At 39.9% G+C, this 25,223-nt stretch overlaps 1 protein-coding gene across 1 annotated transcript in view; it reads left to right on the plus strand.

Moving 5' to 3' along the window:
• The window catches only part of STK10 (serine/threonine kinase 10), a 198,625-nt gene that overhangs the window by 131,957 nt on the left and 41,445 nt on the right, over nucleotides 1-25,223 (plus strand). Inside the window, exons 5-8 of the mRNA XM_089659470.1 lie at nucleotides 13,727-13,799; nucleotides 17,548-17,742; nucleotides 19,969-20,050; nucleotides 22,050-22,181. Coding sequence (XP_089515596.1) covers nucleotides 13,727-13,799; nucleotides 17,548-17,742; nucleotides 19,969-20,050; nucleotides 22,050-22,181 — 482 coding nt within the window. The remainder of the gene's footprint in view (nucleotides 1-13,726; nucleotides 13,800-17,547; nucleotides 17,743-19,968; nucleotides 20,051-22,049; nucleotides 22,182-25,223) is intronic.

Consider the following 25,223-nt stretch of genomic DNA (forward strand, 5'->3'; position numbering starts at 1 on the left):
ACTTGGTTGCAAATCCTTTGCAGTCAATTACAGCCTGAAGTCTGGAACGCATAGACATCACCAGACGCTGGGTTTCATCCCTGGTGATGCTCTGCCAGGCCTCTACTGCAACTGTCTTCAGTTCCTGCTTGTTCTTAGGGCATTTTCCCTTCAGTTTTGTCTTCAGCAAGTGAAATGCATGCTCAATCGGATTCAGATCAGGTGATTGACTTGGCTATTGCAAAACATTCCACTTCTTTCCCTTAAAAAACTCTTTGGTTGCTTTTGCAGTATGCTTTGGGTCATTGTCCATCTGCACTGTGAAGCGGCGTCCAATGAGTTCTGAAGCATTTGGCTGAATATGAGCAGATAATATTGCCCGAAACACTTCAGAATTCATCCTGCTGCTTTTGTCAGCAGTCACATCATCAATAAATACAAGAGAACCAGTTCCATTGGCAGCCATACATGCCCACGCCATGACACTACCACCACCACGCTTCACTGATGAGCTGGTATGCTTAGGATCATGAGCAGTTCCTTTCCTTCTCCATACTCTTCTCTTCCCATCACTCTGGTACAAGTTGATCTTGGTCTCATCTGTCCATAGGATGTTGTTCCAGAACTGTGAAGGCTTTTTTAGATGTTGTTTAGCAAACTCTAATCAGGCCTTTCTGTTTTTGAGGCTCACCAATGGTTTACATCTTGTGGTGAACCCTCTGTATTCACTCTGGTGAAGTCTTCTCTTGATTGTTGACTTTGACACACATACACCTACCTCCTGGAGAGTGTTCTTGATCTGGCCAACTGTTGTGAAGGGTGTTTTCTTCACCAGGAAAAGAATTCTTCGGTCATCCACCACAGTTGTTTTCCGTGGTCTTCCGGGTCTTTTGCTGCTGCTGAGCTCACTGGTGCGTTCCTTCTTTTTAAGAATGTTCCAAACAGTTGTTTTGGCCACGCCTAATGTTTTTGCTATCTCTCTGATGGGTTTGTTTTGTTTTTTCAGCCTAAAGATGGCTTGCTTCACTGATAGTGACAGCTCTTTGGATCTCATCTTGAGAGTTGACAGTAACAGATTCCAAATGCAAATAGCACACTTGAAATTAAATCTGGACCTTTTATCTGCTCATTGTAATTGGGATAATGAGGGAATAACACACACCTGGCCATGGAACAGCTGAGAAGCCAATTGTCCCATTACTTTTGGCCCCTTAACAAGTGGGAGGCACATATGCAAACTGTTGTAAAACCTACACCGTTCACCTGATTTGGATGTAAATACCCTCAAATTAAAGCTGACAGTCTGCAGTTAAAGCACATCTTGTTCGTTTCATTTCAAATCCATTGTGGTGGTGTATAGAGCCAAAAATGTTAGAATTGTGTTGATGTCCCAATATTTATGGACCTGACTGTATATGTGTTTTTTTTTTTTTTTTTTAATTTCAGTCTTTTTTCGTTTGTAACACAAAAAATAGAAACCCAATAGTGATCAAATACCACCAAAATAAAGCTTTATTTTTGTGGAAGACAATGGTATAAAAATCAGCACAGCACCGTATAGCAAAAAATGGCCTGGACATAAAGGGGGGTAAATCTTCTGGAGGGCAAGTGGTTATACTGCATGGGTTGTTTTACAAGGTGAGAGTTTACATATACTTTAAATTAGAATTCCAGCTAGAAAATTGTTCTAGTTTTGGATAATTAGAGACTTTGAAACTCTTACAAAATGTTATTGTTTGATGTGTTCTAGTTAGGTAGACGTACCTGCAATTTTTGTCATGGCGACCATTATCCTGGGACAGTCAGGGAAAAAAACAACCTTTTATTGTCACCATTACAAGAGGGCATATATTCCAATGTAATCACTTGTTCTGGTGACAACTGACAAAGGTTGGCGGTCCCCTTATAGGGTTAGTTCTACTCACGTGTTTAGGATAGGAAGGTAGGCTAAATCTCCCTGATGGGGACGCAGATCCTAATAAAACATTGCAGAGCCTCCAATGCTTCCCTACTTTTTCAAAAATAAGACTGACATTCCACATTTTAATTGTTTTAGACGTGTGCAAGCACATCTTTTGTTCTAATGGTGGGAGGGGCATGTAGTTTAAAAGATTTCCATAGTAATCTGGTAAAATTGAAAATTTGATGGAAAGCTGGCATGGACAGGAGGATACTGCACTCCAAACATCTAAAACTTTGGTAGAAGCTATAAACTCCACACAGACTTCTTTCTCCTGGCTAATTCCAGATTCTGAAATCGTGTACAGTGTTCAGAGCTTTGCTGAGCTTGTCAGTGCAGGGACACAGATTCCACAATGGAGTGCTATTTTGTCCCAGTAGAATGTGATCTCTGGTGTGTGTAAGATATAGTCTGTATGAGAGAAGACCTTGTCTCCTAATGTGACTATACAGAAGTAATGTATTGCCTAAAATGGTAGCATATGTCAGCCAGTTCTGTGAAGTACAGCTGTTCTAGGTATGCAGTGGATGCATTAAATCAGAAGCAGAGGGCTGACTCAGTTTCCCGATGAGCTGTTTTATGGAAGTTTTGTGAACCTGTATTTATTAAGCAGCACTTATGGAAAAAGGCCTCCTTTTATGTGTGTGTCTTGTCTGCGTAGGGACTCTGGTGACCTTTTCAGGTTTAGTGAAATGTGTTCATGGTTTTATATACTATAACAGAGAAGAATGCCAATTTATTATTAATAAGCTAATATAAGTGAAAATAAATGCATGGGTAATATATAGGCTACTTTAAAGCATATCTAAACCCAAAACCAAAAATGTAATATATTGCAGCTTACTATTTATTAAATATGGTGGCTGCATTCAATTTTTCATTATTACTCTTGCCTTACATATGATGTTTTCCATTTATTTTTACCTGATGTTCCTGTGAATGACACACTTCTGTCCTAGGATGTCAACACTCACTTAGTATCTATCAAGGAGCAGCATTGTCACCCTAGTCTGCTCTTCTGATTTAGACTAAAACATCTCCACCTTTCCCCAGTTACATTGGCAGTAGAGGTTTTGTAATTCACATACTATATAGCAGGATCAACAGGCATTTTTCTGTACTTGCAGAAAATTTACTATGCTTGGAAAAAAAAAATGATAATAATAATTAAGGCACCGCAGTTAAGGAGTGGTAAGCTACAATACAGTCAATTTGTTCTTAGAGCAGAGTTCCGGTCTTTTTTGTGTTTATTAAAAGTCAGCAGCTACAAAAACTGTAGCTGCTACTTTTAATGAACACACACCTGTCCCAGGATCCAGCGATGTGCTCACGTGTACCGTCCCTTATCTCCCTCTTCTCCCCTTGGCGCTGGTACCTCAAATATAGGCTCCCAGCTGTGACAGTCGTGCTGTGCCACCCGAATGGCAGTCTTCTGTGACCTGTGAAGTGTCTCAGAAGCCCTCAAGGAGGAAGAGGGGGGCCGAACTTCCGGCTCAGTTCCCTACTGCGAAAACCAGTTGCCCTGGCAATCTTCTGTGACCTGTGAAGTGTCCCAGAAGCCTTCGGGGAGGAGGGGGGCCAAACTTCTGGCTCAGTTCGCCTCTGCGAAAACCAGTTGCCCGCTTCCTTCTCCTACCCAAAAGGTGCCAAATGTGGCACTGGAGAGAGGGGAGGAGACATACAAGCGGAGCTTCCCCTTTTGGATAGAGCTCCGCTTTAAGTTTAGATAAACGTTAACATATCTAGACCAGTGTATCTCAACCTTTTTTCAGTCAAGGCACCCTTTAAAATGATGGATAGACCCAAGGCACCCTCTTGAGGCACCCCATTCTAAGATGTAAAAAACTATTCTAATAGTTTTATGTAACGCAGCAATATCCACACATATAGGAGACCCAATTCTAGAGGTGATTTATTCTTCCAAATCAAATATACTTTTGCACACTGGTACTGACTAGTATTCTAGTGTTTCTCTCAGGTTTTTCTCCACCACTGAGCTAATGTGTCCCCAGCACTGATGGAGAGGGGCAGGGGAGGGTCAAACTGGAAAGCTGTGCAGGCAACTGACATCCTGTTTATCAACTGATGGTTGTCAGGACGCCGATGACTAGGAGGTTGTAGTGGCGCACGATGAAGACCTGTGGCTTGTGTCTTTTAAACATTTTGCCAAGGCACCCCTGAAGAAACCTCAAAAGGCACCCCAGGGTGCCTGGGTACCCTGGTAGAAAAAGGCTGATCTAGCCCAATCAAGCAGGTTTGAAAATTTGTCCTAGCAGCATTTTTCTTTTATCTTCCAGTCCTGACATTTGTACTGGAATAAACAAAATCACATTTGTGTAGACTTCACTCAAACCTCCCCCAAAAACAGTGGGGTGCCATTCTTTGTTAATGACACCCCAAATGAGTCAAAAATGCGTGCAATAAAATGAAAAAATACAAAAAAGTTTAAAAAGATACTTGAGCTTCATTGCCAGTTTGTAAAGTGAAAATGGAAGTGGAAACATGTATATATGTGATGTGCTACATAGTGTGAATAGGACTAAATGGAAGTTGATTGGAAAACAAATCTGGGTACTAGCACTAGTTCTATTTAGACATGCATGTCATTTTCAGTTTTTACTTGTTTTTGAGAGTATACAAGCATTTTACAAGCATATTCAAACTTTGGATGCTTTCTTTTAGCCAATGGAAAGCATTGAGGGGAGGAGATCAGTTAAAATAAGCTAAAAAAAAAAAAAAAAAAGCCTGAAATGTGCCTGAAAAAAACACTTGGAGTGTTTTCAAGTGTTGCCATTGAGGTCTGTGGAGTCAGAAACGCTCATTTCTGCCTGAAATGTAGCTCTTGTACTTTTTTGAATGGCAGGTGTCCAGCTACAAGCGACAGGATGCTCAGATGTGAACATGGGATTTATTGAAAGCTACGGGAATTGACTTTTATTATGTATCTTGCAAGCCACTATGGTTCACCATTGAATAGCTGCCAGCACCCTAACACCCTCTCGTATGTATCCCAGTAATAAATAATTTAAGCAATGGTGCAGCGCTAATGAAAAACACAAAAAAATCTAAATTAAATCTATTTCAATTACCATATAGTCCAAACAAATAGAGAAAAAGTTACAACAAACTAACCAAACTGTCCATCGGACACATGATCACAATGTCAACAAAGATGTTATGAATCAAGATGAATTATAACATCTTTGCTTTCTTTACTAGTAAGCTGTGATTGGTCCACAGCTATCACAATTTACCTGGGCCAATCACAGCACCCTGTACCATGTGACTAGCTGTAACCAATCACAGATCACTAGTATTCACAGCTGTCATGATGTTAACCTATTCATGACAGTTCAAAGCATTGCTGGCACAGTAATTTTCAATGTATCAGCAATCCAAGTGTGTAAAAAAAAAAAAATCCCTGTTCACACCTCTGTACTAAAACAATGTTATTATGGTAACATTACACTACTCTGATGAAAGTATTTAAAAAAATTAAATTAAAAATAATAAAAAAAAATAAAAAAATTACAACTTAAAAAAAACATGCCATGCCTCTTACTAAATACCTCAGACTGTCTACTTTCCAAAAGGGGTCATTTGGGGGGTATTTTTACTGTCCTGGCATTTTAAGGGACTAAAAAAATTAGATTGGCCATCAGTACATCAGGATTGATCAATTTTCAAAAATATATACCATAGTTTGTGGACTCTAACTTTCCTACAGACTGGTAAAAAAAATAAGTGTATATTTTATTTAAAGAGATGTAGCAGAATACTTTTTAGCATATATTTTTGAAGAAATTTTGATTTGTTTTTGTTTTTTTTGTATTGGATGTTTTATGACAGAAAATAGCAGGGCTTTTTTTAAATTAATTTTTCAGTCTTCGTTTACTGTATATAATTTAAAAAAAAAACACAGTGGTGATCAAGTATAACCAAAAGGAAGCTCTATTTGTGTGAAAAAATTATATTAATTTCATTTGTATACAGCGTTGCATGACCGTGCAATTGCCAGTTAAAGTATCACAGGGCCGAATAGCAAAAAATGGTCAAGAAGGGGGTAAAATCTTCTGGAGCTGAAGTGGTTAATCTTTTTTTGTTTGTTTGGGGGGGGGGGGGGGTTGCAGAGTGATCACTGTGGTAGTCAAGCACAGGCTATCCCACCAATCATGTGATTTGGGAGCCAGTCCTCCCAGCTTCCCATCATTGGCATGAGGCAAGAAGCTCTCGTCTCCATGGGAGTGCACTATGGAGGGTGTTTCCAGCGCAAAATCTAACGGTAAATGTTTGGAGTCTCAGAAGGCCTGCCTCCAAAATGCCACATATACATGTGATGCCAAAGGCAGTAGGCTAAATGTCCTGAGTTGACCTATAAAAGAAATTCCAGATCAAACTTCAGTTTGCAACAGGAGCATATGAGCTCTGAGACTTTTCAGGTGCTACTTTGATAGATTGCACGAACAATTAAAATTTGAAAAACCGTTGCTTTTATTATGATACAAAATTAATAAAATAAACATCTAAAATCAGTTTGGGTGCTTATCCATTGAGTTAGTGTTCACTTTAATGACTTTTTTTTAAAGTCCATATGCATTACAACTTTATATGTACATTAAAATGCTGTCATTTAAAAAAAAAAAAAAATCTTATTTTTTAAGCTTCTTCTACCATGACCTTTCATTCTCCATCCTGCCTAGATGGCAGGACATTTGAATGTTGGATGTGTAGCCATTTTACAAACAAGCACTTGGCTATGAGAACGGAACTTGCTTCACCTTGCATGTGCAATGTGCTAATGTGCTAATGTGATAGCAGCCGAACTCCGCATTCTGTGAAGAATAAAACCATGGGGTGGGCGGATAGAAGAGTCCTTGTTTTGACATCACACATGCATGTGACAATGCTGGGCCAATCAGTGCAGGAAAATCCATAGCCTTGTGTGAGATTAGACTCTGGAGACTTGTAATTTACACGGGGCTTTCTGTTTTATATCAGATGGTTGAATGGAATTATGTAGGGAAAGAAAGGTATGTATATGCATCCAGGTCTACGTAAAGTCAACCTGTTGCTTTACACTGTGGGGGCACAAATTCAATATAAAGTGATTGAGTTAAGTCTTGTAATTCTTCCAGTCTGCAGTTCCTCCCAATTGAACAAATAGAAACATGCCTCATCGCTCCACTTTGGGTGGAGAAAGCAAAAATTGAGCCTGTCAAGGTAAAACTCACAGCTCATTAAATTGTGACTCTCAAATAAACTTCATCGGAGAAAAAGGCAACTAATGTTTTAAAGCATTAAGAAGATTAATGAAACAGCTTCCATCTATAGGGACATTTAGTGTATTGATCTTAACCTGGCAGTAAAATCCTGAAACGGAGTACATTTGTTTGATCTTTTCCTAGCTGACTTCAAATCTAGCACCTGCTAGCAGTCCAAACAAAAGATTTGTGTCTCTCAGGAGTATGTTGGATCAAAATGTGTGCAGAAGTCTTTTAAGACTAACGTATGCCATGTATTCAAAGTTTTATCACCCATGTCATGTGAGTGTTTGACAAAGCTGATATTTCTGATAAATTGCAGACATTTTAAATGCATTGTTCCTGTTATCCACAGTTTCAGCAATACTTTTTTTTTCCATATTTACAGACCTAAATAATAGTCAACCTATCTTAAATTTGTTGCTACGCTATATATCTAAAAGACCAAAATGGTATGCAGGGTTTCCCATCACAGTTCGCAGAGTAAACTCCAAGTTGTAAAACATAAAAACCTGTAGAAAGCTAACTAGCTACATTGCACCTCATATAAGTGTATATCTGTGGTGAGGTACAGTTCTCTTAAGTATCAGTGAGACCAGGAGTGAAGCCCTGGATGGATTCCTTATGTGGCAGTCTTTCACTGGCCTGACTGTACAGTGTAGCTCTCGGTAAAGAGTCTGGTGACATGCCAAGACTGGATCTCCTTGTTCAATTACTGTACCAAAAAGGCTTAGCCCATCACCCTGACAACATCATTTGTGACGAAATGCATAGGGTGGGAGCCTATAAGAGTGACGTCATCACGCATGCTGAGTTGATTGATAGCTGGGTCTGAACTGCTAGCCCATAGGGATACCACATTACGATACATGCTTTGAAGCCTGATTGCTATGTATTTACTGTGAGCGTGCAATTTTTTCTTATAAAATTGGCATTACATTTTTACACTATAAGAGTGCCTCTTATGTCTTACGATTGGAAGTGGTGGCTGCATACCCCTTACTGGCTCAGCAGAGGAGACTTGCAGGTTGATGAGAGATTATTAGTTTTCTTCATAAGTTCTTATGGATTTTATCCGATACACTTTATTATTATTATTATACAGTGTTTATATAGCGCCAAAAGGTTTGCTCAGTGCTGTACATTAAAGTGGGGGGACAGAACATGAGACAATACAGTAACAATATAATACACAAGGGATTCGAGGGCCCTGCTCTTTCGAGCTTACAATCTAGGAGGGAGGGGGTAGAGGTACAAGAGGAAGTGGCTGTGGGGGATGGAGTGGTAGGAGGAGTGGAGGAGAATGGCTGTTAGGTGAGGGTGGGGTAGGCTTCCCTGAAGAGATAGGTTTTCAGGGTGTGCCTAAAGGTGAGGAGGGTAAGTGACAGTCTGATGGATTGGGGTAGGCAGTTCCAGAGGATGGGGGAAGTCCTGGAGAAGTCCTGCAGTGGGGCATGGGAGGAGGAGACTAGGGAGCTAGAGAGTAGGAGGTCATGTGAGGAGCGAAGAGCACGGGTAGGGTGGTATTTGGGTATCAGGGCAGTGAGGTAATTTGGGGCAGCATTATGAACAGCTTTGTATGTCAGTGTTAGTAATTTTGAATTTAATGCGTTGGGCAATCGGGAGCCAGTGGAGGGATTGGCAGAGGGGGATGGTAGATGCGGAGTGGTTGGTGAGGTGGATGAGTCTAGCCGCTGAGTTTAGGATAGACTGGAGCAGGGATAGCCTGTGTTGGGGTAGGCCGGTGAGAAGGGAGTTGCAGTAGTCTGGGCGTGAGATAATAAGGAAGTGTACGAGTTGTTTATGTAATTTCCATTTGTTGATTTTTAGATCACTGGCACTTGGAAATTTAAGTGATTGATTTATTTGAACATTTTATTTGCACATTCTTTTACATTTAATATTAATTTAATGTTTTAAGGTTTATAATGCTGCACTTATTCTTTTATATATTTTGGTGAGCTTTTAGTGCTGACAGCTTTTTTTATTAGTGTTATCTAGCCCAAGCACAGTGAGTTCTATATGTATAATAATTACTGTACCAGTTCCTCCCTCCCTCCCTGAACTGTATGTTCAGCCAAAATGTTTTTGGTAGTGTGGGGAAGGGTTAGAATCCCATTGGAGTTTTTACTGCTATCCGGGAATCCATTTGAGAGATTTCCACCCTTTTCCTGTTCTGCTGTTAGTGGTTTCAACTGACAGAATGTAAAGGAAAATCACCACTAAGATATAACAAAGGATTAAAAAGGGTAAAAAAAAAAAAAAAAAAAAGCTCTAGAAAACTTTATTACAAAGTGACATTTCCTTGAATTTCAACCTCATTTGCAAAGCTGAGGAACTCTTCCTTTCTCTGTGGTCTGCAGTAAAGCTGTCAAAGTCTATTCTGTGCTCTTTCCATGAAAACGGTACAGACCAGTATTGCTGTGTGATGTAGTGGAAGCACAGGGCCACCTGTGTCCCCATCTTTCTACAGTACATATGTACACGAATTCTGCTAAATGGGATTGTGCTCCACTTTTGGCAAAATTCCAACCAGTGTGTTTTCTTGTTTACTTTTTCTTGTTTACTGTATGCACCGTCTTTCTATGCCACTTTAGTATTTACCTACAGATACAGCAATGTTAACAAAGAAACTTGTTTCACTGATATCCTATGTTGTAATGAGTAGGTTTCTTTGAGACTTTTCTATTCTTGCAAGCTGTCTGGTCATTGAGTGAATCTTGTAGATTCGTTCAAAGCACACCGATGTAATAACATTTGAAACTTCTGAGTGAAAACATTTTAAAATTGCCCGAATGGAGCTGTTTGAGAGAAGTTGTCTAGGTCAGTATTTTTTTAAGGCACAGAATAACATAGCAGGATATACATTTAAATTCTTACATTTGAAAAGCACTAGCAACAAAAAATATGTGAGCTGGGAGAAATAAAATGAAAAGGGGGATTTTACAGGAGAAAAGAGATTTTTTTTCTTTTTTTCATTGCATCAGAAGATCACCCAGCAAAGCATGCACTTTTTCAGTCTCACACAGAACTCCTTCATCCAGGCATGTGCTATAAAAAGTCAATAAAAGAAAGGCTGCATAACAATATATTGTGTAGAAGATCTCAACAATGCCAGATGTTGGTCCCTATAGCACCTGTACCAAAAGGAATACAGCATGGTGAATTCCAATTCGGTGTGCGATTAGGATATACTTTGTTATAACAGAATAAAAAGGACTTAGTGAAACAAAACGGCATTCTGATATCAAGTTTTACAACTTGCATTGCCTGCAATAACTACATTAAAATAATAGTACAGTTTTTCATCTGAAATATTCGTGAATTTTAAGCTCCCTTCATGTTGCAAAGTGACCCCATGTCCATACAGCAGGCATCTCCAGGTACCTGCTCATATCCTACGATTATTGTTAGAACTCTCGAGGTTCCCCAAAACCCATGATGCTCGGTTATTCTAGTATATTATACACAACTTTCCTTATTTAGTTTTAGCCCTTCCTTTAGACCTTCCTTTTTGTTTTTTAGGCAGGAGGGTGTTTGCAACTTGGCCAGTACAAATGATATATCTTAAGCTGGTTACCCCGAGTCATGATATGTAACCAGTCAGACATTAAAGCCCAACTCAGAGCAAATAAAAAAGTATCCCATGCAGTGGGGCTGTGTCTATGCTGCAAGGGTTAATTATGCATTTATCATCAAGACCAGAGGAGGATCCATATCCCTGCTCTGGAATCAAGGGTGCTGAGGGACAGTCTACTTCCGGATCATGTGGGAAATGCGCCTGCCGGGGGATTGGAGGATCAGACTATTTCTCCTCTCCTCTGGACAAAATGAGCTATTAACCCTAGCAGTGCAGGTAGAGACCCACTGCAAGGGATATTTTTTCTGAACGGAGTTGGACTTTAAAAAAGCAGTACATTGTAAGAAAGACAATGACTTTATCCCTGCTTTCCTTTTTTCCACAGTAATATTTCGGCTTTCAGTCATATCAGTTCAGTTTTAGTGGTGTAGCATAAATAATGAGGTAAGATGACCCAGGTAATACCTTTGTGTTTCTTAGGTCATCATTAGCTGTGTTGTCGTATTTTTCTTGCAGTTTTGTTGTACTTTTGCGTCAATTCATGACTGTAATAGAGTATTCATTGTGGCATTTTATAACTCTGGTGTGTGTGTCTGTATTACTGCATGGTCATGGCAAAGTAGAACAGTGTAAGTACTAGGTTTAGCCTGGCCAAAACCAAAGGCCTTATAAGCCTCTTCAAATTATCTGGTTGCATAAGTAATCTCTATGTTCTGTGGTACAATAAGGTTTACATAAAAGGTTCAGAAATCCAAATGAAAATGCAGAAAGTTTATCATTCATTTGTGCAGAATAAAATTAAAAAATACCTATTTTGTTTCTGTTCTCTGAGGATCCGTGTGATTAGATACTTAGAACCAAAAGCAAGCCATGGTAATGCAAATTATTTTTCACAATCCTGGGCTCAGAAACCAGAAAGAGGTTTCTAGATCTCTTCATAGCTACATGTCAAATGACTTTCCACTTTAATGGTCTTTCACCATCATGCCGGTATTTCTTGCACCAAAAAGAAATAAATGCTCTCATAGTGCAATATTTCTTGAGGCAAAACGTATATGTACTATAAAAAATTTTTACTTGCATTAGGAAGTGCCCAATATCTCAGCACAAATACATACAGCCTGAAGCACAATACCAACAACGCAGCTCCACTCTCCGGAAAAACGGGGTGCATTCCAAAGCCCACATATTGGTTCCGAAAGTGACGTCACTACGTTGCCAAAAGTGGCAGACATAGTCCCTCCTTGGCACGTTTTGGCATCGGCATCCTCAGGAAGTGTCCAGAGAGCGGAGCTTCATTTGCACTTGCAGCTTCATTTGTATATGGGTGTGCAGGATTTTTGTTTACAATATATCCTTCAAAACCGCTGACCTTGATTAGTTTGTTGTTGACCCTCTGGTCTACAATTGTTGGAATTGTTTCAGACCTGTCCACTGTAGATCCTATGCTGTTTTGCTGTTGGGCTGCTTGTATCATAATGCACACCTAATGACCGCAGCAGAGATGACAGTGCAGGTTCTAAAGACTTCAAATCTTGCTGAGGTTTTACAGTTCAAGACATCTGAACTAATAAAACGTTGAAGAACGAAGCAAATGTTTGAAAACATCTGGTCTTTAGGTGGGCACTTTCACTAAACAGAACCCCCTCAGACATGCAGACATGTTGTAAGACAAGTTCAAACATCCTATAGCTCCTGAGCCAAAGGTTAATGTAATGGAACTGGGCTGCTGTTAGAAACCATGCAGCTAACCTGACGCCCCCTCCCCCCCAAAAAAAGGCAAAACACAGTTTACTATGCTTCAGCTATGCGTAACCACAGTGAGTGATCGGTACAGATCGCCCATTGTGTTATTTCAGGAAAGGAAGGGGCTGGTAAATGTAACATATTTACTGGACCCTTCCCCCACACTTCATCTAGAAGGATCCTATTGTGTGTTTGCAGCTGTCGGTGCGAAGGAGAAGAGGAAAGCCAGCACTGCGGGGGAGGGGAAGCAGGGGAAATGTATGGTGTACAAGGAGGGTGGTGGGTGTGGAAGTGGGGCAATTACTGGAACCAATCTCCTGTATGGCTCTCTGCAGCAATTGAAAGCCAGCAGGAGGGAGAAGAGAAGAAGCCAACTTTCATCTGCTGCAAAGAGAGCTGCACAAGGTATCAGTCCCACTAATTGCTCCCCCTCCATGCCGATCACCCTCCCCACCCACATTTGATTAACCCAGCTGCCTGAGCCCCCCTTTTGTCCTGGGCCCTATACAGGAGGACCGGTGGTTCCCCCTTGTCCACGGCCCTATTCACCACACACACATCAAAATCTGATAATGCAAACACCTTTTAGTGTGGATTCACACATGTGCAGTGCAGATTGAAGCTCAGGCTTCACAGCTATTTGACACAGTAGTTCAGGTCAGGTTTCCATCAGGTTAAGGACAAGTTTAGATCAGGTTCAGTACAGGATTTTATCCTGTTCACAACTGATGACATGTGCAGTTTAGAAACGGTTCCCATAAAAGTCAATGGTCTGTAATCTGCACTTGAACTGGAATGCACTTCTCAGAAATTGTACAGGACTCTTTTTCAATCCCCACTGAATTCACACTGCCAATACACTGGACATATGTGAACAGGCACCATAGGAAGCAATGTTATTTCACATGCCATGCAGATTGGATGCAGTTCAAACCGCATCCAATCCGCATATATAGTATGTGAACCAGCTCGCACATAGGCCCCAACTTGAGAGACCCCAAGTCGGATGACATGAAATTCAGTGTTTCCCTATGAGAGCCACCTTAAAGGAGAAATACAGCCATTAATTAACTTTTATTTAGAATTTCATTTTCTTACAATCATGTCATTCATTTCACATCAATATATGCATATTTCCCCAAAATGACAGATATTATGTATGTTTTAAGTGGAAGTTTAATTCTGTCTGTTTCTTTGCAGCTGACTTTGGTGTTTCTGCAAAAAATGTGAAGACTCTACAGAGAAGGGATTCCTTCATTGGAACTCCATACTGGTAAGAAAGTAAATGTCTTTATAAAGTGTGGGAAATGTTTTCATGGGATATGTAGGTTCTAAAGTGCATTTCCATTTAAAGAGAATATTTGAAGTTGATATCTTCCTTGTAAGCCAGGTGCACACTTGGCAAGATGTTCACTTTGAATTCAGTTACTAAAAGAATGGATGAGTTAAAACATTGTAGAAGAATGGAGTGTCTCCTGATAATATTACTTTACAGAAAGGATTTATACACACATGATCTCAGTGGAGGGTGTATTGTACTGCTGTCTGCTTTCCCTTGTTTCTCTGCTTATGCGTTTCTGTTAGGTGATCTGTATCTACTGTAATGAGTTCCTCATGTGAAACAGATGAATGTGGTGAACTAGCTCTGCGGAGGGCAAGCAAAATGGTGATGAGGAACAAACTGGGAAACTGCTAGACACTCATATGCAGGTTATCTGGGATGCAAATGTGAAGAAGGTTCCTTGAGGACATGGGCTGTATGCAAATGGGATTTTATCAAAGAAGACATGGCATCCCTTTAGATGTGCATGCTCACTAAGCTAGATACTGTTGATCTGCACATTTATATGAATGCCAGGTTTGCATTTTTAGTTTTAATACTGGAAAATTGTTTCTGCCCATAGACATCCGCTATAGTCACGTCCTTCTAGGAATGATGATTAGGGCTGCTGTACTGAATCACTTAAATCTAAAGAGTGATGTAAGTGCTATTTTTTGTTTTATAAGCTATACTTTTTCTTTACAAAGAGGTTACTAGGAACTGCACTGTGGATCTACTTCCTAATTTGTGGTGAATTTCCACACTAGAATGTGGATCACTGCTATATATTTTTAGCAGTTTTTCCTGGTATACTGGTTTTGTCCTTTAATAGTATGTTTACGTAAATGCTCTTTAGAATACATTTGTAGTTTTAAAGGATAAGTTCACTTTTGAAAAATAATAAATGCACATTTGTTTGCAGGTCAAATTTTTTTTTTTTTTTGGAGCCTATAAAGCATTGGACCAGCAATTATCAGATGCCTGGTGCCATGCAGGTCTCCAGCAGACTGTCAGTTTAATCTGTGTGCTCGTATCTTCTATAAGCAGACATTTTAACACTGACAGGAACTCAATGAACTACAACAGCACTCCACAGCAACATGGTAGTTCATTGAGAAACTACAAGCCGACATCCGCAAAGGACGTCGATACTTGTAGTTAATGCATTCACAGAACTCTGTGAATGAATGTTGCAGCCATGTGGGCGGAGCCCAGCACGGCCACGCTCATTTCAAAAAGTGACAGCTAGTACAGGGAACTTCGGTCATACTGCTGTCACAGGGAGAGGGGGGATCAGACATCGGCTGCAGTGCTGGGAACATGTTACATGTTTCACCCTAAAAATTGGTGGAACATATTGCATGTTCCACCCTAAAAATTGGTGGAACATGTAACATGTTCCCAAAGGTGAACTTCGCCTTTAATGGTATTTGTTGCATTGGCGTTCCAACAAACCTTTTTCTGTCTCGTTTACTTTTTTTTAATTCTTTTTATTCCATTTTAGTAATAAAAGGTGGTACAAAACAGAGCCTCTGGGCACTCGCCTGCTCACTTGACATAAACAAAAAACATAACGACTAACTCACTCCAGCTAACCATTAACCTCAAGTAATTGGTACACACTGATAAAAGAAGGTCTCAACAGTTATAGGAGAAGAAACAGGACCTATAGGGGGAGGGTATTCACTACCTCATTTACTTTAGGCGTAGCTCAAAGCAAACCTACAGCTGAGACACATTTAAATGAACTTTTTTTGTTTGTTTTGTTTTTTTATTTACCCCGTTGACACATTGCACATCAAGGCATGTGATATATATGTTTTGTAATTTTAATTTTGCAATTTCCCACCGCTGTTCCATCCTGCTCAATGGACAGTGAACCCTTATTATAACCTTTGCCCAGCAATCAGTGCAGTGACCCACGGATTTGTAAAGCTAAATTAGGAAACTCTGGAGTCCCCTTTACTACACTGTGAGTAAGTTAAATAAGATCAGATAACTCTGGGGAAATTGAGAAATCTCCCCCTTCAGTGACACTCCCGCACACTGCAAGTGAATGCTTGTTTACTTCTACAATACCAGTAAAATGCACGTTTACTTTCCCCAAGGTTGCTGAACATGTGGCCTGCAGGCCACATGTAACCCTTGCAGCCCTCTGATGTGGCCCTTGACCTCAAACCAGGGAAGCACACTTCTATTATAATCTCAATACAGGAGTTTTGGTGCACTTTCCACACCCGCAAGATATAATTGAAGTCTATGGTAAAGCACAACTAACCCACAGGTAAAGTGCAGCTAACTGTGGTGCGGGTAAACAGCATCACATCAATGCAGCCCTATAGGAAACTCAGGACAGTAAGGGCTTGTTTACATTTGAAGTTTTGGGGGAGGTAAAACCCCATAGTAGACATGTTTTTACCGCACACCCCAAACCATTGGTATAGTGTCAGGGGTCACACTGGTGACCCCTGCCCCATGCTCCAGGGGGCCTATGTGGCCTCCCTGTCACATTCTATTTTACGTTTGGACAGGAGGGGCGGCAGGGGCAGCATATACAGGAATTTATCAGTTTTCATTTCCTCCTGCAACTGCTGAAAGCTGGCTTTTCCTCCTCTCCCTCCTGCCAGTATTCATCAGCTGCAGGAGGAAATGCTGATTATGCTATTCAAAATTTAAAAAATGGGAAATTCTGAACCATTTTGTTTCATTGTGGTCCACGACCAGTTACCAAATCAGTGGCCCTCTTCAAAAGGGTGAGCACCCCTGGCTTACCCTATCCCTCACCTCCTCGGCAGCAAGCGCACTTCTCTTCCCTGCAATGCTCTTGGTTTTGGACAGGCCCTCCGCATCCTCATTTACAGTGCAGGATTGCTGGTCCTGCATTGTATCTGATAACGTTTGAGTGAGACTGACTGACAGAGCATCGAAGTGCTGGGGACTGGTCTCGTGGAGTAAGTAAAGCCTGCAAGATAAGGCAAGTAAAGTGGTTTTCAATGGTACCCTAAGCAAAAATTAACCCTTGTAACCCTTGAAGTGAAAGGGGAGTCCCACCGCAAGGGTTTTTTTTTTTTGTTTGTTTTTTTTATTTCCACAGAGTTCAGAATTAACAAATGTGCCTGGAGTGCCGCTTTAAAATTCAAATCCCTGTCAGCACACAAACGTAGTCAAAAGCAGAGAAACCAAGGATCCCTGTGTCATGTTTGGTATATTTTAGCTAACATAATGTTTTACCATAGCAATTCTTTTTATACTGGTGTTACTGGAAATAGTATATCTTAGCATATCTTTAGGTCATTGTCACCATGTATGAGAAAAGTACTGGAATTGAGCATTCGCAATCCTCCAGCTGCTGAATTATATTACTGTTCTTTCCTGTACAAGGTGCATATGATACAGATTAAAATAAATTCGGATCCCATTGGTGTTTTCAGCATCAGTCCCTAGTACTGGAAGAGATGGCTGGTTTATTCTAAAAATTGTAAATGCCACGGCTTGTTGTTGTGTTATATAATGTGGCCTGTTGATATCCAGATGTGAGGAGAATGTTTTTCATCAATATGCTTTTTATTTGCCTAGTTATATCCTATGCCAAAGCCTCTTTGTTCACGCAGCAGCCAGATAGATAAAGAGTTTAATAAAAAACAAAAACAATGGCAAATAATTGATGTCAACTTCTGTCTGCCTGAACTTCTGTTTGCAGGATGGCTCCTGAGGTGGTGATGTGTGAGACTATGAAGGATGCTCCGTACGATTACAAAGCAGATACCTGGTCTTTAGGAATAACGCTGATTGAAATGGCTCAAATTGAACCCCCACACCATGAACTGAATCCCATGCGTGTCCTCTTGAAAATCGCCAAGTCCGAGCCACCCACGCTTGCTGCCCCTTCAAAGTGGTAATGATTCTGAGCTCTGTTTTATGGCATGGTGGAAAGGTATTCATAACATAGTCCAGTTCATAACAGGATGTATTGCTAGAAATTCCAAAAATATTTTTCCTCTGAACATACTGGTTTGTAGAAGCTGAGCGAATCTGCTTTATATTAGTGGTTGTTGATGATCAAAACACACATGCAAGTGTTGTTATGGAGTGTTTGGAAGGCAGGAGGAGAGGGAACTCAAAATAAGAATTAGGAGTTTGAGGACTTAGAACATAATTGAGCTTATTTGACAAGGTGGTGCAGAGGAATGATAATAGGCAAAATGCAGCCAACATACTTCAGTTTCCCTTAACCACTTCAAGTCCTGTCACTTTCACCCCCTTCCTGTCCAGGCCAATTTTCAGCTTTCAGTGCTATCAGACTTTGAATGACAATTGTGCGGTCATGCAACACTGTACCCATATGAATTTCTTTGCGTTTTTTTTAGACAGATAAAACTTTATTTTGGTGGTATTTATTCACCACTGGGATTTGTATTTTTTAGCTATATAAATGAAAAAGTCCAAACATTTTGAAAATAAAGTGTTTTTTTCTTATACAATTTTGCAAATAAATAATCTGTCTTCATATATCTTGGCCAACATGTATTCAGCTATCTTTTTAGTAAAAAAAAAAATAACCCAAATTAGTTTATAACCAAAAATTATAATTTTTAAAAATGTTTTTTTAATTTATATTTTTTTTTATATTATTATTGTGTTTTTTTAACATACTGACACCCTAGCAGTACAGTGTCACCATAGTGACACTGTGCTACTTGGGGGGGTGATGATGTTTTTTGTTTTATTTTTAAACACAGCCGTAAAGGCTGTAAAAGTAATAATTTCTCCTTCTCTCTGGCTGCATTCTTGCAGCCATTGAGAAATACTGTGAGAGCTGTGATTGGTCATAGCTTGTCACATGGTACAAGGCTGTTGTGAATAGCTTTGTACCATGTGACCTCTGATCATTCACAAATTTCACTAGTAGTAAGCAATGATGTCAGCAAGTGACATCTTGCTTACTACTATTCATGTGATCACTGATTGGATTTGCTCTGTATAATGGTTTTGCACAGAGCAGCCCTGATCCTCCTCTTCTCAGGTCCCCTGCTAGCGTTCCTGGCACAACCCCCCCCCCCCCCCACCATGAGTGCCTCCATAGCACATAGCAAGCGGGCTAAATCCTGAGCCACCTCTGTGTGTGAGCATAGACACAAAGAGCACAGCTATTTTCACTTTTTTTTTTTTTTACATACTGTCACCAGTGCAGTACAGCATCATCATATAACTGGCATGGTGGTGGACAGGGACACTGACTGGTGACAGTATGAAAATATATATATATATTTTTTTTTTTATTTTTTTTTTTTTTAATTATTTTTTTAATTTTTTTAATTATTTTTTTAAGATTTTTTTTTTTCATTTTTTACTATGACCAAAGTAGTACAATGTTACCATAGTAACATTGTACTACTTTGGAGAAGTGATCAGTATTTTTTTTTTTACACAATTTGCTTATAGCAAAGAATTACTTTGCTATAAGCAAGCATTTACCTGAATGATATCGATTCATTCAGATTTGGCCACAGCTAATCCCATGACATGTGCATGTGACCTGCTGTGACCATTCACAGCTAGACACTAGTATACAATGGATGGCATGAAAGGAAGCCATCCATTGTATACAACTGTCATGTGACCTGCTGTGATTGGTCACAGCAGGTCACATGGTACCAGCAACAGGGGCCTGTACTCAGATCTGTCATCGGCCGTATCCGAGGTACTCGGCCGGTGACAGATCGCGCCGCTGCGCGGCTCTGCAACCGCGCATGTGCGGGAGGACGACAAATGGCGTACACCCCGGAAAGCTAGCATTTTTGCAGCCGCCAAACGGCTATAGGCCGGGCGGCAAATGGTTAAATAATTGAAAGATGATTTCTGATTGGTTGTGCTGAGTTTCTGCTGTTGCGTATTGCTCTTTTGAATAAACCCAATATGTGTTTGGGTTATCTTTACATTTTTCTGTATATAATTAGACAATCTTATTGTTTGAAAATATGTACCCTGAATCTTTGGTTTCTGTTAGTTTGGTAGTTTGCTTAGGGAAATGAGTAAGTAAAAGAAGAATGCTTCAAGCTGTGGTCATGTTTTCTGTCATATTGTATCTAATGACATCACAAACTATTTGTGTCATTGGAAGGTCTCTGGAGTTCCGGGACTTCCTGAAAAAAGCCCTTGATAAGCATCCTGAAACAAGGCCAAGCGCAGGACAGCTTCTGGAGGTAAGCCAAGCATCTTCAGACACAATGACCCTTATCTACAAGATCTCAAAGTTTTGGCTAATATTATTCTTTTCTTTTACTATGAAGAAAGCAGGAGACGTTTTGTTGTATCTATAACCTCTTCATTGCCCAGGATATATTACATCATAGCTGTACCCTATTTTAGATGGCTATGTGATGTATGTAATATGTCATGTCAATAAATGGTTGAAAAAAGACAAGTTCAAGTCTAAAGAAAAAAAATTATTGAACATAACAAACTAGTTTTAAATAATACAAAAACAACCACTATACCCCACTCCTCCACCACCTCCCTTCCCAATAATTTGCACACACAAGAAACCTACACATACCCACCAATATTATGCACAGGTATACATCAGAGCCATATGGCTGTACTCATATGAGGTTTTACTACATAAGTAAGAGCTTTTTGAATACTTTTAGGGACCTAATTTGTGTATAGTACTAAATGTTTCATGAAAATCTGTTAGGCTAAATTCACATCTGTGCGGGTGGTTCCTGTTGCGATTTCTTAGCACCTGTTCCCACAGCCACAACCACTCGCACAGAAAAATGCAGGAGGTGTAGCGAATGCCATTAATCCTATCACACTGAAATTGTTCCTGCACTGCGAACCAGAGGGCATGCGACCTGTGAAACTAGCCTAAGAACGTACAAACTCAACAGTGCCAAAATAAAATTCTAATATGCTGCACTTTTATAAAATATCGGGTATGGCGAAGTATTTTAATAAGGCTGTAATGTATTTTCAAGGCAGTAATGCGTATGTCAAAAATCGCAGCCTAAGATGCATGCAACATGAGAGGCAGGACTGAGCAGAGATAGCTATCAATTGGAAAATTGAGCAAATAATTTATATGAATGCAATGCAAGGTTGCTATAGTGAAATAGCAGTGTGCAATTTTTCCCTTTTAAATAATCACTTTTATTCAGTATTTTTTTTTTTTTTTTATTGATATCTAGCTCCTCTTAAAAGCCTTTTTAGGTAGTATACAGTGTCTGGTCAGTTCTGGCATCTTAGATGCCAGAATTAAAGTTTTCAAGCATCAGGTGTTGCTTGAAGTGACATGATTAGCATGCAAACATCCTCTTAAAGAATAAGTTCACCTTTACAAAAAAAAATAAATGCACATTTTTGCAGGTACAAAATATGCATTTATTATTTTTTGTTGTTGTTAGGAACCTGTAAAGCATTTCACCCATGATCAGCAGATCATGGGTGCAGTGCCACAGTCCTGCAGACTGTCTGTGTAGCTGTCTGCCCATATCTACAATACAGGTAGGCAGTTACCCTCTGACAGAAAGCTCACCGAACTACCTAGAGTGCTCAACAGCACTGTGGTAGTTCTTTAAGAACTACAAGCCAATGGCCACAAAGGCTGTTGGTACTTGTAATTGTCACATTTACAAAACACTGTGAATGAATAACACAGCCAGATGTGTTTTTTTTTTTTAGATTGTGATACCAAGCACAGGAAGAAGATCCCCCACTCGCTGTCAAAATGTAGGATCAGGGGTGCGGAGGCTGGTGCATCTGTAACATGTTACACCCTGAATATGAGTGTAACATGTTACAAAAACTGAAATTATCCTTTACCACTGTAATGTTCTACTGATTAGTGTGACAGCATGGAATATGTCAGATTTGGCTTTTTGTTTCTCCACTTTTTTTTTTTTTTTTTGTCATACCAATACAGACAAAAGAAATAAACAGGAAAATGCCTAAGCATTTGTAATGGCAATTTTCTGGGTGAAGTGGTGCATTATCTGACAGAAGTGCAGAGGTGCCAATATTTTTGGCCACGACTGTATCATATTTGTAATCTCCTGTTCAATTCCACATAACTTTGTTGGGGCTCTTTCCTAATCTCCCTTTATTTACATTATGAATGCCTACATTTGTTAGACTAGTAATCCTTGTGTTCACAACTGGATCAAGTGTACTTTTTTTTTTTTTTTTGCTAATGCTTCCCAGCACCCATTTGTAAACAAAAACATAAAAAATCGAGTATTACGGGAACTTGTCGCAGAAGCAAAAGCTGAAGTTTTGGATGAAATAGAAGAAAATGGAGAAATGGAGGAGGAAGAGTCCCCAGATCCAGTTTCTGTAAGTTACCATCTTCACTTTGACGGTCTGACTTATTGTGGCTTTTTTAACATTTGTAGTAATTGTAAATAAAATTAAGGGCCAGTCTACCTAAAATCTCTTTCCCTAACAATGTTGGGTACATTCCATCTGTAGGCATCTGATACTTATCCTGTGTGTATTTATTTAACCACTGAGGATTTACCCCCCTTCATGAACAGGCCAATTTTTACATTACGGCGCTGCGTTACTTTAACTGACAATTACACGGTCATGCAGTGCTGCACCCAAATTAAATTACCATCCTTTTTTTTTCCCACAAATTGAGCTTTCTTTTAGTGGTATTTGATCACCTGTGCGCTTTTTATTTTTTGTGCTATATTTTGGACTTTTTGCTATTAAACATGTCCAGTGAAAAAAAAATTGAAAAACAAATGGTGGTATAGATAATTACACTTGTGTGAGCAAGGCCTATGGGCGTCATCAGTTCAGTCACATTTTTTGCTCAGTAAAAAACTGATGAATGTGGAATCTGGTTACATCAGTTTGCGCTTCCTTCTTCAATTCAATTTATATCCGTTTACACAGTTTTTTTAATCTGTTTTCATGTTGAATAAACTAACCATAAATGAAATTATAAATATAAATATGGTTCCTGCCTAAAAATGGACATCAATAGAACAGAATGGATGTAAACAGACAGCATCAGTTTAAAACATGACACAGAAAAGGACATTGCCTTGTTCCATTAAAAAAATGGACCTGAACAGACTCAGATGTAGGTGGATATAAACAGATGATCGTCTGTTTACATCCTCAGGCTCATAGGTATAAATTGATGTCCTTTTTTCATACAAGAATGGGCAGATGAATAACAGTAGTGCAGAATGCTAATGTGCAAGGGCCTGTAGACTATGGGTTATATGCTGCTACTGTCAGGTGATTGAACACTGGCAAAAGCTTTGCTGGGCCACCTAGTGTATTCATGTAACCCAGCCCACTCCGTGATGCTCCAATTTTTTACTAGTGCCCTTTAATAATTAACTCCTCTTCCTGTTGATGATTTTTCTTTTTTTGACCGTTTTCTTTTCCTCCTTTGACTGCCACATATCAAGATCTGACTTCTTATTGCTTTATGGCACACAAGCAGGAATTTCTATTTTAGGTGTGCCATGGGATCTATACCCAGACGTTGTGGCAGTGGGACCAGCCTGTACTGTTTGCTTTAGCCGCTTACCATGGCACGTGGTGCTACCAATATAGTTATCTGCAGGGTGCTATACATGTCCAAAGTCATGGGCCATTCCTGTGATACTAAGCTGGGAGGTGTGTTGCAACTACTTCATCCTCTGCCTGTAAAACGGCACAAGGAACCAGCCTTTAGTACAGGGGATCTCTAGTGAAGTTTAAACTTCTCTCAACATTTTGGAACTATCTCTACAACACCGGACCTTCCTTCTGCAAGGTAACCCTGTCAAGGTGCAGTCACAGTGCAACACTTAAACCATCAGCAGGACACCAGAAGTCAAACTTGCATTCCAGCTCTCTCAGATGTTCACATCCCTGGAATGGACAGTTGGTAGATGTACCTCTTAGCCATCACCTCCTGGACCTAGGGCAGTGCTTTCTGTACCTCTGTCAAAGGTGGGGAAAACCAGATGTGGGCATAATGGCCACCAGGCTCATCAACAAACTGAACGACTTTGTACACAAAATCAGGGACCTTCTAGCCTTAAATTTAGATGTTCTGGTGATTCCTTGGACTCAATTCAAACTGGTTTTTGCCTTCCTCTGAAGAAGATTCTTTCTTGGTTGTTGCACAGGATAGAGGAGGAAAGAGTCCTGGTGACTCTTATCGCACCATTTTGGCTTAGAAGAATGTGGTACACAAGCTTATTCAAATGTCTGGTGGATGAGTCTAGGCCTCTGCCAAATAGACCGAATGACTGGCCCAAGTGCCCCTATGCTATTAGGATTCACAGTCATCGGCTTTAACGACATGGCTTTTGAAACCCATGTGCTGAAAGTCAGGGGTATTGCTAATCTGCCACAAGATTTACCACTGTACATGGGAGGCTTATTTTGCATGGCACAAAGATAGACAGTTGAACCCTAGGGAATACCTTATCACTTTTTTGGCCTTTCTTCAGTCCAGGCTAGACCATTGTCTGGCCTTGAGTACCTCAAAGGGACTGGCTTCTTATCCATTTTCTTACAGAAGCCTCTTGCCTCGCAATTCCTGATTAAAACTTTTCTTCAGTGAATTTCTCATATAAATGCCCCAATTCAACCTGTGTCGCCTTGGGATCTCAGTATTGTGCTCTCAGATCTTCAGACACTTTCTTTGAACCAATTAGCAATATTACTTTGAAAATACCTTACATCTAAGGTTGCATTCCTGGTTGCTGTTATGTCAGGTACATTTCTGAGTTGGCAGCTCTTTCTTAAAAAGAGCCGTTTCTTTGTTTTTTGTTTTTTTGTTGTTTTTTTTTACAGGACAAGGTGGTCCTGAGACCAAGACCTTTCTTGTCCCCCTTTTTCTTTCCAATTCTCCCTTTTCTCTATTCTGCTTTCAACATGACAAGAACATTGTCCTACATTGCTTGGATGTGGTCAGGGCATTCATGGTCTACCTTTGTTCACAAGACGAGTCCCTCTTTCTTATGCCTGTAGGTCATCATAGAGGACGTACCACTTTCTGATCAACAGTTGCCAGATGGATCAGAAAATCTATTTTTCAGGGCCTATGTCCTTGAGGAAAGGATTCCACCCTTCCCCTTCAAAGCTCATTTCACCAGTGCTGTTGGTGTATTTTGGATTTTTCAGCATCAGGCTTCTATATCCCCAGTTTCCAAGGTCCCCACCTGATCCCCTTTTCACACATTTTGAAATGTCTACTGGGTGTTTTAGGGTACTTTATCCCTTTTCTTTTTTCATGGACCATTTGGACGTTCTATTTTGCTATATTGTTGCCCACCCCTCAGTTTACTACTTGGGGATTTCCTATGGTTTATGAATAAAAGTCCTGTAATGTACAATTAAGATCATACGAATTTTGACTTG

The sequence above is a fragment of the Staurois parvus genome, unplaced genomic scaffold, assembly GCF_062004578.1.
Source record: "Staurois parvus isolate SC_StPar_1 unplaced genomic scaffold, SC_StPar_1.0 ptg001158l, whole genome shotgun sequence".
In the NCBI taxonomy this organism is placed as follows: Eukaryota; Metazoa; Chordata; class Amphibia; order Anura; family Ranidae; genus Staurois; species Staurois parvus.